Source organism: Lygodium microphyllum, chromosome 26 (assembly GCF_053477565.2).
Source record: "Lygodium microphyllum isolate KBCC chromosome 26, Lygodium_microphyllum_v1.1.10, whole genome shotgun sequence".
Classification (NCBI taxonomy): domain Eukaryota; kingdom Viridiplantae; phylum Streptophyta; class Polypodiopsida; order Schizaeales; family Lygodiaceae; genus Lygodium; species Lygodium microphyllum.
In genome coordinates, this window is record NC_141160.1 from 128,641,021 (window position 1) to 128,656,256 (window position 15,236).

General features: G+C 42.0%; 1 protein-coding gene and 1 pseudogene across 1 annotated transcript; one reads left to right on the forward strand and one right to left on the reverse strand.

The window, feature by feature from the left end:
- The first annotated feature begins 1,081 nt into the window (after positions 1-1,081).
- LOC148013786 (xyloglucan 6-xylosyltransferase 2-like) lies at positions 1,082-3,064 on the forward strand. Its single transcript, XM_087667838.1, has one exon. The coding sequence runs from the start codon at positions 1,246-1,248 to the stop codon at positions 2,578-2,580; it is 1,335 nt and encodes a 444-aa protein (XP_087523964.1). The 5' UTR covers positions 1,082-1,245; the 3' UTR covers positions 2,581-3,064.
- A 4,771-nt stretch (positions 3,065-7,835) lies between these two features.
- On the reverse strand, positions 7,836-8,613 carry LOC148013787 (2-methylene-furan-3-one reductase pseudogene; annotated as a pseudogene).
- Positions 8,614-15,236: the final 6,623 nt, after the last annotated feature.

Sequence of the window (15,236 nt, forward strand, 5' to 3'; positions counted from 1 at the left end):
GCATAAGAGGTTTCTCCTTCCTATCTTTCTCTTGAGCAAACTCTTGGTATTACCCTCTACCTTGAGTACATCCACCTCCTTGGTTCACTGCTTCTTCAGACATCTCTTCAGCATTGTCTTGCTTCTCCTTTGCCTTCTTCGAGAAGCTCACATATTAACCTTCGTAGTTGTTGCATGGGCTAGTTGTGCCATGTGTAGAAGTGACACTTAATGGGTTAAATATCTCACCTTTGATATTAAGGCCACTAAACATGACTTTCTTAAATTGTTCTCACCTTTCTAGCCAAATCCCTCTTCCATTATGAGTCTAGATTTTGGATGCGAATAAATATTCTACTATGCCTCAAGGGATATGGGGCAAAATGTTTAAACTCATGCATCTGAATAACTCAATCGACATTCAAAACCACTATGTCATGGATGACCTTGTTGACATTGAGCTTAACTTTTTTAAAGTACAAAAGTTGAAGAATGTGCTCAGTGAGGTTGATTTTAATGACGGGAGAGCGTCTAGCGAGTGCATTGCATGGCCGTACAAGATTAAGAATAGCTACACGAAATTTGAGGCGAAGGAGCCTTGCACATATAGCTCAATTAGTTGGTTAAGCACAACTTTCGAAACTCGCGCAAGGGGATTTTGCCACTATGCCGAAATTGCAAAAGTTTGAGGAAGAAAGCTTTGTTTTGGAGGGGTGAAATTTGTGTGCAGCTATAGCCGTGTTGGACGTTCGAGGTGGAGTCTTACCCTGACGTGAGAAGCCCCTCTAAAAGAAGGTTGAAAAGTTTACGGGAGCAGCCACGTGGCAGAAAAGCGCTGTCTCCTTAGAAATTGGATCCAGTCAAGATGTGGGACCCATCTGGTCAACTCAACCCACGTGGCAAAACACTTCGCCGGCCTCATTGTACGTGGTGGTGGGAGACAAGTCATCGGAGCATGCTGATGTGGCGTCTAAACGCCTCGGCTGTCTTGGCCAGCTCAGCAACCGAGTATGAGAAGGCCGCCGAAAGCCGAAATGACAGACTCGTAGTAGTTACTAGTACGACGTTAGAAAGAACAGGTCACGAGCCGAACCAGGAAAAACCAGGCTGTTTTGGTTAGACGGTGGTTTTTGAGACCAGCGGGTCTTTGCCCCAGTCTTCCCTTCTCGTTCATCCCTCGAGAAACTCCAGTGTTTTGTTCTTCGTTCCTCGTCTCCCTCCCTCCCTCCCTCCTTTCCAGAGCTGTAGCAAGCTTTAGTTGCCGCCATGAATCCTCGAGTCTGGCCCGGCCATCCTGCCAACAAACGCCTGTCAGACATGCTGAAGCTAGGGCTTCTGTGCTTCGGTTTCTTTGTCTTTCTTGTTCTCACTGCAAGCTCCCGTAGCAAATCCACCACCGCGGACAACACAGCGGGCAGCAGCATTCATTCTGAAATCACCTCACACCGGACGCTCATGGCGGCATCGGCTTCTTCGTCTACGCGCAGGCAAGCGGCTGCTTCCAGGACGACGCTGTCGAAGAAAGGCGGGGAGGATGACGACGAGAAGGAGGAGCCTTATGCGGCCGGGAAGCCATATTCACTGGGGATGAAGATCTCAGACTGGGACGAGCAGCGGGCGGCGTGGCTGGCCCGAAACCCTAAGTACCCGAGCTTCGTGAAGGGCAAGCCGCGGATCCTCCTGGTGACGGGGTCGCAGCCGTCCCCTTGCGAGAACCCGGTGGGCGACCACTACCTGGTGAAGTCCATCAAGAACAAGATCGACTACTGCCGCCTGCACAACATCGAGATCTTCTACAACATGGCGCACCTGGACACGGTGATGTCGGGGTTCTGGGCGAAGCTGCCGCTGCTGCGGCGGCTGATGCTGTCGCATCCGGAGGTGGAGTGGATATGGTGGATGGACAGCGACGCCATGTTCACGGACATGGTGTTCGAGCTGCCTGTGGAGAGGTACAAGGACTACAATGCGGTGTTTCATGGCTGGGATGAGCTGGTGTACAAGAAGAAGACGTGGATAGGGCTGAATACGGGGAGCTTCCTGCTGAGGAATTGCCAGTGGTCGCTGGATTTGCTGGAGGCGTGGGCGCCGATGGGGCCGAAGGGGAAGGTCCGGGACGAGGCGGGGCGGGTGCTGACGCGGGCGCTGGAGGGGCGGCCGGAGTTCGAGGCGGACGACCAGTCGGCCATGATCTACCTGCTCATAACGCAGCGCTCCCGGTGGGGGAGCAAGGTGTACCTGGAGAGCGCCTATTACCTGCACGGCTACTGGGTGATCCTGGTGGACAAGTACGAGGAGATGATGGAGAAGTACCACCCGGGCCTCGGCGACGACCGCTGGCCGTTCGTGACGCACTTCGTGGGGTGCAAGCCCTGCGGCAAGGGCTCCGACTACGCCGCCCAGCGCTGCCTCAGGCAGATGGAGCGCGCCTTCAACTTCGCGGACAACCAGATCCTGCAGATGTATGGCTTCCGGCACAAGCACCTCTCCTCCCACCGGCTCGCCCGCATCCGCAACGACACCGCCCGCCCCCTGGACGTCCAGGACGACCTCAAGCTCCTCCATCGCTCCCCTTCTTCCTCCTCCTCAGCTCTCTACTAACGTACCACTTTCTGCAGGCAGGCAGGGAAATTCCCCGCTCTTCCTCTCTCTCTCTCTCTTTCTCTCTCTGTTTGTCTCACCATCTTTACCGGTATCTTGGCATTTCCTTGCCCTGAAACTCATCCTTCGAGTTCCCAACTCAAGATTTCTTCTCGGGCCTGTTTGGTGTGGCATTGAACGCGGGGATGCCTCATCGTACAGTGAATGTTGGAGCTTCCTCTGTCGGAGTAACCCTGTTATGCAGCACTGTCCCGGTTTTCCTATACACCGATATCTGGATGCAGAGTACACTCTGCTTGCTCTGAAATCCTGTAGCAACGTGTTCTTCCGATATATTGATTTCTGGCATGATGAGCAGTGAATGCCCTTGTCTTTATCTTACCGTCTATTGCTGGGGGGTTTCCATCAAATTAGTTCTGGTAGTTCTGGTTTTTGTTTCAAGGTTTGTCATGAGTAGTGTTGTTCAAATAGCTGGAATGTTTCTAAAATGTTGGAGAGCCAATACAATATATTCATCGATCCTTTCTTTTATCCCTGGACTACCTACAAGAGGTCTGAGAACGCCTCGAGGGGTTGCACGCACATGCACATGATGGGTTCTGGGAGAGTCCAGCCTTTGGCGTTACCGCGTTGCGCTGCAGCTCGATATTGACTGGTTGAAAACAGCTGTCTCTGATAAGTTAACATCAAAGTCCGCGAGTTATGGAGGAAATCGAAATCCAGTCGTTTTAGAGTGCATAACGATCACTTCCGAGTCATCCCCATGAAAAGGGGCCAGGCCCCAGGGGCTGCAGGTTGAGGGAGACGTGTAGTGTAATTCCTTGTCAATGCCAGATTATGCCACATTTTCCCGCTCCGAAAAATGAGTTAATGTGCAAATGGGTCAACATCGTACGACTTTATCTTGGTAGATACTACACGAGTGGACAATCTACTTGAAAATGTAAACGTACTGCAAAGGGAGGCATGTATCATGCTTTTGCCTTCTTAAGTTCTTTGGGCTTTGGTCACGCCCAGAGCTAGTGGGGAGAGGAGGGATGCATCATGCTTTTGCCTTCTTAAGTTCTTAGGGCCTGGTCACACTCAATGCTAGTTGGGGGGTGGAGAACCTTGCGAAGCCTACTACCCCCACTATCTACTTAGTTGCACCTAACAACTATGGGTTTAGTGGGGTTTCACTCACCCCTACTGAATGCTCCCAAGCCCTTGGGAAAAACCGTGTTATAGTGGAAAACTTATAGGGTTAGCAAATGCAATTGGTTAGTAGAAAGGTCCAAGGCTTGGCAATCAACTATGCACAATTGTTTTTGACAAATGTAACACTTCTTTTCTTGTCATTTATGCTAAGTGCTCCCTAAAGCAAGTTGGCGTGACCTCAAAATCATTGAACCTCTACTAGCTTTTTGGCAAGATTGCACTAATCACATTCGTGTTGGGTGTGATGGGACTCTTATATGAATGCCATTTGTCGATAAATAACCCAATACAAAGTTTTATGTTGCGTTTGCTTTAGAGCCTAGTCATCTCAATGAGAGTAGGGGCAAAACATTTATAAACACGAGGAACTTTCATGGAGATCACACTAGCGTTAGGGTTGGAAAATTTGAATTGAAAATTGAAAAACAAATAAAGTGGATTGGGCTTGCTTTTATAGCACAAAAATTGATTGCAAAAAGTATTGATACTTGGCGTTTAGATATCATCTATCGTGTTGACGTAGTGGCAGCCAAGTAGTTTGAGCATGTGGTACATCCCTTGAGGCATCTTCTAGAGGCTAAAGGCTTCTCAGTAAAAGAAACACCCAATGTCTATAATCCTTCTAGCATCTTTTGAGTAGGTGCTAGTAGGGAATGGTAAGAGATTATGATCACCCCATTGTCAAGAATAGCATGGTGGAGGGACTTGCTTGAGCTGCTGCGCCAAACACACACTGTATACACAAGAGAAAGCTCACTTAAGAACACAAGAAGAGAGATGGAGGCCAAAAACATTTTTTTGTCTATTTTTTCTTCTTCTTCTTCTTATTCTTCTTATTCTTCTTCCACACATTATATAATGTACATAAAGTATAGATAAGATACAACATAAAGCAAAGTGGCCTACTAAGTCAAACATTGCATAATAGACTACACTAATTGACTGATGCTATATCTTTGTTAGTTGTAGGTAGGTGTAACAAATTAAATATAATAAGTGATAAGTCAGTGGCTATGTGAGTATCATAATGACCACCAATGTGCTAAGTGTAAACGTGCGGACCCATCTAGCCAAGCGGTCATCATTAATGTTTGCACGTGTTGAGTTGCCATCTCAACACTCCCCCTTAAGCTCAACTCTATCTTTGCAACTCTAAGTAAGCTTCGGAACTTTCGAAGCTTTTCTATACCCAATGCCTTTGTGAAAATGTCTGCTATCTAATCCTATGTGCTGACATATACCAAGTCAATCTCTATTGCAAGTACCTTTTCTCTCACAAAGTGGTAGTGCATCTCAATGTATTTTATCCTAGCATGGAACACTGGATTCCTAGCTAGCTGTATGTTGCTCATGTTGTCACCATGAATGACAATTGGACTATCTCCCTACACATCCAAATCACCTAATAAATTTTGCAGCCATACTATTTCACATGCTGTCATAATACCACCTTTATACTCAGCCTTCGTACTCGATAAAGCAACTGTAGGTTGCTTTTTGCTGCTCCATGTAACTACTGCACTAGCAAGGAAAAGCATGAATCCACTAGTCGATCTTCTGTCTGACATGCTACCAGCCCAATATGCATCTGTGTATCCAATTACCTGTACATCCTTACCTGCCTCATAAAAAAGTCCATAATGTAAAGGGGACTTCATATATCTCAATATACATCTAAGCATCCAAACGAGGCTTTCTAGACATATGCATAAATTGACTGATAAGGCCAACAACATAGCTCAAGTCTAGCCTTGTGATAGTCATGTAAATCAAACTTCCCACTATCCTCCTGTGAAAGTAGATGATAGGTTCGATGGGGATGCACAACAAAAGATAGTTGACAAGGAGAGACTCAAGCTTTCTTCATTCTCTTCTTCTTCAATATTCTCCCACCATATCTCCAAAAGACAGTCCACTCACTAAAGTGGTATCCTCAAAAGATAGATGCCCCCAAACTTAAGGACACTTTACATACAACAATATGATAAGGCTTAGACTATACCTTAGACTTTTGGCTTATTTCTCAACACTCCCCCTCAAGCTCAGAATGAGCTTGCACACATAAGACTCCAAGTGCACTCCTGGAGTACTCAAACTTATCTTTACCTAATGCTTTGGTAAAGATATCAGCAACTTGGTCATTGGTCTTCACATGGACCAAGTCAATCTCTCCATCAATGACTTTTTCTCTAATGAAATGATAGTGCACTTCTATATGTTTTGTCCTTGCATGATAGACTGGGTTCTTTGCCAACATAATGCTGCTAACATTGTCACAATACATAATAACTCCACCATCAATCTCTATCCCCATGTCATATATGATCAATCTCAGCCATGTCTACTCACATGCTGCCAATGCAATGCCTCTATATTCTGCTTCAATGCTTGATAAAGCAACTGTAGGTTGCTTCTTACTGCTCCAACTTACCATGGCTGACCCAAATGAGAATGCATAGCCACTAGTAGATATTCTATCCATAGAACTACCTGCCCAGTCTGCATTTGAGTATCCAAACAGTGTAGGCTTGATTCCTTTTCCATAAAACAACCCAAATCCAGCTGTCTTTTTCACATATCTAAGAACTTTTCTTACTACATCCAAATGAGATTTACATGGTTTCTGCATAAACTGACTTACCAATCCAACAGCGTAACTTAAGTTTGGTCTTGTAATGGTCAAGTAGATAAGGCTACCAACTATCTTTCTGAACATAGTAACATCCTCAACATAAGATCCATCATCAATCAACTTAGCATTTCGATCCAATGGTGTATCAACCGGTTTGCATCCTGTCATGCCATATTTTCCAACATCTCCAATGCATATTGCCTTTGTATCAGCCATATACCATGAGGTGTATCAATAACCTCAATACCCAAGAAGTATCTCAACAAACCAAGATCTTTTATATCAAACTCTTTATGTAACCCATACTTGACTTCAGTAATCTCCTTCTCAAGTGTACCTGTAATAATGAGATCATCAACATAGATGACCACAACAACCATACCATCTTCTGTATGCCTCACATAAAGTGAATAATCAGCTTTGCTCTGTTGAAATCCCATACTGCATAAGAATTTGCTTGCCACATAGTCACTGATACTGCGATTGCCTCTCGATGCACCATGTAATCTCTGCTTAAGCTGTATCTTACGAGCCTCTGTACATGTTCCATACATTTTTTCTATGATTTCCCATGCCTCCTTACAAGTACTTGCCTTTTTGATATGAGGAATCAATGTTTCTGAAATACATATGGAGATCCAATGCAAAACCTTCCTATTCTTCCCAGTCCAATCCTTGTACGCTTTCTTTTGCTCTTCAGTTGGATGTTCGGGAACTTTTGGACATTCATCATCACCTGTTATGAGATCCCATAGACCTCTACCCATCAAAAAATTCTCCATCCTGTAGGACCAAACACTATAGTTGTCTTTGGTCAATTTGTCCCCCACGATTTGAGTGATTTGTGCCGTGTCGGACATTATGACTGCTGCAAATTTAGAAGAATACAATAATACAATCTGTCCAGAAGTGGTATTCAGAAATATGACTGTCATACTGTGTCCAAAATCGATTATATATATCCATCCATGATGCCAACATGTCATACATTCAGTTCCCGAAAAGAAACATCCAAATCGGACCTCAAATGGTGTCCGTATGACCCAAAAATGCATCAAAACACGAGCTTAAAACTGACCATTTTTCCTGCACTTTTTCTGCAGCTTTTCATGCCAGGCTGGAAGTGCATATCAAGAGGAAGCTGCAGAAATTTTATTGGAAATTTTAAAGCAAAAATTGGCCTTAAAATGGCCTCCCATAAATTGCATAGAAACTGCCCTTTAAGCCTTAATAGTAAGGCTCTTTAAGCCTTATAAAAATATTTCGTGGCAGGCTCTCTATTTTGTGGATAAGGCTTAACAGTAAGGCTCTTTAAGCCTTACAAAAATATTTCGTCGCAGGCTCTCTCCCTCTCTCTCTCTCTCGGTCTCTTCTGCCTGCTCTTCCGTTCTGTGCGCATCTCTCTGTGTGCCTCTCCTTGTTGTAGCTACAGGCGGGGGGTTCCGATACCAATCACCCCATAATACTGGGCATCAAGGTAATTCTTCAATGCGATGACATCAGTGGAGCCTGAGCCTAATCGGTCGAAGTAACGGTGGGCATGGTCCTGGAGGTGAAGCCGAGCGGTATTAAGCACATCATTGTCGATGGGCTTCTTCTTGGGCTTGATCTTGCCACTTCTCAGGTAGCTATACAATTTCTCCAGACTAGCTCCATTTGAAGTCACAACAAATCGGAAGCCTGGCGGAGTTACAGGTCCTGTGAGAATGACAGCAGAGTCACCTTCTTTCACAAGCTTCACTGCTCTTTCACATTGTCCCACTGCATCAAACACCACATCGTACTTCTCAGGATAATCCTCATACTGCTCCTCAGTATAATCAATGACTTTATCAGCCCCAAGATTTTTAACAAACTGCAACTTGGAGGTGCTCCAACGGACCTGCTCGCAGACGCCATCGCCTGCATGTTCTTTCAGTGAACTGAAATGGCGGAAAAACTAGGAGCTCCTACCGTTACACAAAAGCTGTGTGGGTACACTACCCTTGGTGCGAGATTAGCTGATAATAAAAGTTCGCAACTGTACACTCCAACAGTGTCCCGGTTTGCTAGATCCACCCGCATAACTCAGCCATGGGCCTCAAACATGCGTCCCATGGATTTTAGGGCCTGCTCGCAGCTTGCCGTTGCTCTAACAGTAACTTCCTGACCAACCTGAACTGTGAATCGAGACTTCCAACTGATCCTTTATATAAAACCTCCATGGCTTCCAGAAAACTCTCAATGCGAGCTCAAATAACCCACAAATTCAAACCCCAATGGTTCTTCCAATTGATGTACCTGCTTTGAGTGGTTTAGATAGGGATTTGTACCTCAGTTAATGACGGACATCAAGCTTTCAATCTGATGTAGACCTCGATTCGACGCGCTCCTCGTGTCAATCCTTCGCTCTCGCTCTGATACCAAATGAAAGTAGATGATAGGTTCGATGGGGATGCACAACGAAAGATAGTTGACAAGGAGAGACTCAAGCTTTCTTCATTCTCTTCTTCTTCAATATTCTCCCACCATATCTCCAAAAGACAGTCCACTCACTAAAGTGGTATTCTCAAAAGATAGACGCCCCCAAAATTAAGGACACTTTACATACAACAATATGATAAGGCTTAGACTATACCTTAGACTTTTGGCTTATTTCTCAACATCCTGAACACAGTAGGGTCTTCTACCTCATCCCCAATGTCGGCACTCAACTTCACATTTTTCTCCAATGATACTGGAAGAGACTTACGTGGTGTCATACCATACTTGGATAACATATCCAAGCCATACTACCTTTGGGATAGCCATATACCATCATTACATTTTATCACCTCAATACTAAGAAAATATCTCAACTCACCCAAATCCTTCATCTCAAACTTCTTCTTCAAGAAGTCCTTAACTTCAGCAATCCCATTGTTACTGTCACCTATAATAATCAAGTCATCCACATAAATGACTATGATGACCAAACATGCATATCTTCTTCTCACATAAAGTGAGTGATCAGTATTGGAAATACAAAATCCAATATTGACAAGATACTCTCTAATCTTGTTAGACTATGCTCTAGGTGCTTGCTTCAACCCATAGAGCGTCTTCTTTAACCTGCACACATATGTGGGATGCTCTAAATCCTCATAACCTGTTGGTTGCTCCATATACACTTCTTTTTACAATTCACCATGCAAGAAGGCATTCTTAACATCCATTTGCTACAAACTCCAACATTTGCCTACTGCCAAGGTAATCATGCATCTAACAGTTGTCATCCTAGCAACTGGACTGAATGTCTCTTCATAATCTATGCCATATGTTTGAGCATAGCCTTTTGCAACCAGCCTAGCCTTATGCTTGCTAACAGAACCATCTACATCATGCTTGACTTTGTAAACCCAATTACAACCAATAGCTTTCTTACCTTTAGGTAAGGGTACCAAATCCCAAGTCTTATTGGCTTCTAATGTAGCCATCTCCTCATCCATTGCTGCATTCCAATGACCATGACCAATAGCATCCTCGAAACAAGTGGGCTCAACATTATGGTTACTTGGTTCATGCCTCTATAATCAATACAAAGATAAAGTGTACCATCCTTCTTCAACTCCTCACCATATAAGCATAATGATGAGCTGTAAAACCTTCAAAACCAAATCTTTTAATAGGGTATCTGACCGTGCTAGACTTGCATACCACTGGATCACTCAGTGGAGCCTTTACATTACTATGAGCTCTCTATATACTTGGTGTTCTGACTGAAGGAATACCAAGTTCATCATCCAAACTCTTTGAACCACTAGAATCTCCATAAAATCCCAAATGACTAGTAGATGCATCATTACCATCCAACACTTTCTTCTTTCCTTTGTCTTTACCTATAACACTATAGATCCACGTGAAAATGTGGGGCTACTCTTTAGTCTCCCAGACCAAGGACTCACTGCATGTGTAGTACTAGCTGATGTTTATGGTCTATTAAGACTCCATGATTCTTGCTTTTCTTTCTATACATGGCTATCATGATCATTATCATAATCTAATACATTAGCACAACAGGTGCATATCAACTGCTCATCTCATAAAAAATAATATCCTTGCTCACTCTGAACTCACCTGTAATAGCGCTTTAACAATGATACCCTTTCTGCTCTAAAGAGTATCCAATAAAAATAAAATTTTCAGCCTTTGGATCGAGCTTCTTCCGTAGCTCATTAGGCACATGAACATATGCAACACAACCAAATATCTTTAAGTGTGATACATCGGGGCTCCTTGCTAGTAAAGCATTCTTCGGGAGTCATCCCATGAAGTGCAGCTGTGGGAGTTCTGTTCATAATATAGACAGTAGTATGGATAGCTTTAGACAAAAAATGTTTTCGTATATTCTTTTCAGCCATTAATGCCCGTGCAACTTTTGCTATATGTCTATTTTTTCTTTCTGCAACCCCATTTTGCTGTTGAGTATACCTGCAAGTAAATTGCCTCTTTATCCCATGAGTCCTCAAGAAGCCACTAAACTCATTAGAGAGGTACTCTCCCCCTCCATTTGATCTCAAGCACTTCACTTTCAAGACTGTTTCTGTTTCAACAGCTGCCTTGAAATTTTTGAAGTGCTCAAATACATCACTCTTTTACTTCATGAAATATACCCATAGCTTCCTTGAACAGTCATCAATAAATGTGACAAAGTATTTGCTTTGCTGCTACCAAGAGATACATTCTGTGTAAGTCCCCAAACATCTGTATGCGCTACATCAAGTATGTTTTTGCTCACTTCTTTATCATGCAAAAAGAATTGTCTTGCCTGCTTACCAAACTGGTATGCTTCATAGACTTTATAAAATTTTGCAACTCTAAAGGAAGGCAACCTTGTAACCAATTCTCTGGACTGCATTAATTTCAGCCTTTGCACATTTGCATATCCAATACATTTATGCCATATTTCAATGTTTGCAACCACTCCTTTTCCTTTAGCATATATATCAGCATCAATTGTAGGAATTCTAACAACTAAAGTGAACATGCGGCCAACTCTACTTCCTTTTGTGACCAACATGCACTTATCATTAAAGTCTTCTACAAAATAATCTTTTGCATTGAATCAGACGTGCAACCCTTGCTCTACCATTTGGCCAACAGACACTAGATTCTTTGTGATTGAAAGCACATGTAATACATTTGTTAGACTCTTTGTCTGGCCATCATGCAAGGACAAGGGAACCTTTTCAATGTGTGAAATTGGGTGACATAAATCATCACCCGTCTTCACATAACCTAGATTTTGTAAGTCCTACATCTCTCCAAATTATCCAACATGACTGGTCATATGATTAGATGCACCTGAATCGACATACCATACATTATCATGTGTCTTCTTTCCTGTAACTGCATTCATCATATGCTGCATAACTAATTGCATTCATCATATGCTGCATAATAAAAAAATACTCAATTTTGTCTTCATTCTATCGTGAAAGACGATACTAAATAAACACTCATTTTTGTCTTCATTCTACAATTTATCACTGTAAATATCATCCTTCTTAGCATAACAATGGGCTACAATATGACCAGTTTTTCCACAATAATGGCAAACAATAACAGAATTTCGGAAACCTCTATTTTGCCATTAAAACAATAGCAGAATTTCCGAAACCTCTATTTTGCCATTCATCTCTTCCTCTAGAGCTCCCCTTGCTTCTAAAGTTTCCTCGGCCTCCTAAAACTTGCATTTACCAAATTGTTGATTGAACCTGTTTTGCTGGTTATCGCTAGCACGCCCCATACCACGGTCTCTCGAAGAGGATCTAACATATCCAATTCCTGAACTTGAGTAAATTTAAATGCTTCGACCTGTTTACCATTTCTTTCAGACGAGTCACCCTGCATATTGATCTCTTTGGTAATCATGAGAGAAATCAGCTCATCAAAATTTGGAAATGGCTTTCGTACGTATACTAAAGTAACAAATGATTTCCATGCCTTCTCAATTAAGGCTACTCAAAGTGGATGAAACCAAATCATCATCATCAGGCATTGCATCAATCACTGCTAAAGTATCTGCAATGGTCCTCACCTTCAAAGCATACTCATTGATAGACATTTTCCCTTTCTTCAAGGTATTCAACTCTTGCTTGAGTTGAATCTTTTGTGCCTTTGTATTTACTGAAAACACGTTCTAAAAAATTGTCCAAGCTAGTTTCTACATTCTTGATTTGTCCCAGCATCGTATTATCAATGATTGCAGATAGCCAGTACATCACCTTTTTGTATTTTGCATTCCATTCTTTCCATGCCTTTAATTCATTTGCAGTCGGCGGAGGGATACCCAGCTCTGGCTCCTTTTCTTAACCTAAAACAAACTCATAAAGGCCATTTCCAATGAGGAAGTTCATCACACGGAACTTCCATGAAGGATAGTTGTTCTTGTCGAGCTTCTCAATAATAGAATTCCCACTTTTCTTTGCCATTAGCACAAAAAAGGATACAACATAGCAAGCTAGTCTTCTGTAACCTTTCACAACGAGTGCACATCAATACACCAAGCAACTTTTTTTACTGATTGCTCAATAGTACATGTAATCTGCAACTTGTTTGTAGATAAACCTTATATTTACTTTCTGAAAAACATCTCAAAAATTAAAAATTAAAAATTTGTAACTTGTGCACCCATTTTTGGTCAATACAGCCAAAATCACAGTGTACCCTAAAATTGATGTCCGCAACCTTGCGGCTTTAAAATAGGGCCTTAAACATCCTCAGATTGCCCAAAAAAAGTGCGGGCAAGCCCTATAGGGCTTATTAACAGAATATACATTGCTCTGCTCACATACCAAATCTCACAACAATTTGAGATTTTCACTCTACCCTGCTTCCGGTGCCTCCACAGGCGCACTATCTAAGAGAAAGGGTGGAAGAATGGGAGAGCTTCTTACCCGTTTCTTGCTTGCTCAAACCTTGCTTCTTTTCCTTCACTTCAGCCTTCAAAACCATCCTCTCTCAGTGGTGCGATTTTGATACCATGTCAAGAATCACATGGTGGGGGGACTTGCTCGAGCTACTGCACCAAACACACTGTATACACAAGAGGAAGCTCACTCAAGAACACAAGAAGAGAGATAGAGGCCAAAAAAATTTTCTTGCTGATTTATTCTTCTTCTTTCACACACTATATAATATACATAAAGTATAGATAAGATACAACATAAAGGAAAGTAGCCTACTAAGTCAAACAATGGGTGTGACATGGTTGTCCACACATATGTGATCAAGGCACTCATGAGAATTACAATAGTGTTCCATTATGGACTAATTGGACTTTCTTAAAAGTTTAGTTAGTAGACTAAGAATTAAGCTTAAGAGTGCACCTCATGAGGCTAACTTTCCTTGCAAGACTTTAAGGATGTCCAATTTTTCCTTAGCATGCATTACCCTTAAAGTCATTCTCCACTTACCTTGTAAGAGGCAACTTTCTAGGTGTAAAATATGAGGTATCTAAGGCGACGCCTCTTAGTCAAAAGAATAGGATCTACACTTGGAATTTCAATGTAGGGCCACATCAAAGTCACCTTTCACTTCACACACATGAGAATGCATGGTGGCATGTGAGAGCACAAGAGAGAGGGCAATGAGCTCTATTCACAATCTTGGACTATGTACAAGACTAGTTGGAGTTATAGGTGAGGGATGTTCTTTGTTCCGTTGGTGAGGGAATGGCTATCAATGTGCTATTATTCCTCATATATCCACTTTCCCTTGAAAAAAAAAACTCGATGTTGACATCAATTAGGGAAACACATATCTCACTATCTAAAGATTAGCTTTTGACTCATAGATTAAAGAATTGGGGGTCTTAACATGATTTACTACCTAGTTAGTCAATGTCTTATTGCTTGGTGCCTTACCCATAGAGTTTATTACAAGCATGAAGCAAGGACTTTCAAGACTATAGCTACACTCCACCACTGACTCAATTATAAAGAATTTGGTTTTTTTGGGACAATATTTGAGTAGAAATTGCAAGTAAAGTTCAATGAGGATGGCCATTTTGTGGAATATTTCAAGAAAAGATGTAAGTTGATTGCCAAAGATAAGCATGTAGGTGGAATGTTTACCTTGGATATAAATGTGTCCAAGGTTAAAGCTACTATATTTACACAAGTTGTACAAGTTATGGTTGACATAGATATTTGACATAAATGTATTGGCTATTGGCTATGTAAATATACAATGTTTAAAGGATATATAGTCACATGAAGTTGTAATAGGCTTGCCTAAGTTTAAAGTGATTCATGTGTAGAAAGTTTGTGAAACATGTCAATTTGGAAAGCAAATAAAGATTGCAATTTTGCATGATAAATATATAACTAGGCATGTATTTAATGTTATGTAGTCAAATGTGAGGGTTCCTACTACCAATATTGCAGAAATGGATGATGCATTTACTATGTAACTTTTATCAATGGTCATACAAGGATGAAAGCATGCATAGATAGTCTCCTTTGGTGCTAAAAAGTAGATGGTTTTTGAGGTTTAAAAAGTGGATTGTTTAGTATTTTGGCATATTAAAGATATTGCTCCATCAAAATATAAGTTTATTAAAAAAGAGGATTATATTTTAAAATTTGGTGAAAAGAAAGTGGAAAATAGTTAATGACGACTTCAAATATCATTAAGGTACTAGTGTAATAGATGGTATGATACAAAATATTCTTTGACAACTCTCTTTCTCCCTCCCCCTCCCCCTCCCCCCCTCTCTCTCTCTCCTTTTCATTTGTTATTGTACCATTTTTTTGGCCTCCTCTCTCTCTTGTACAAATTACATGGCACAATGAACAAGGACTAG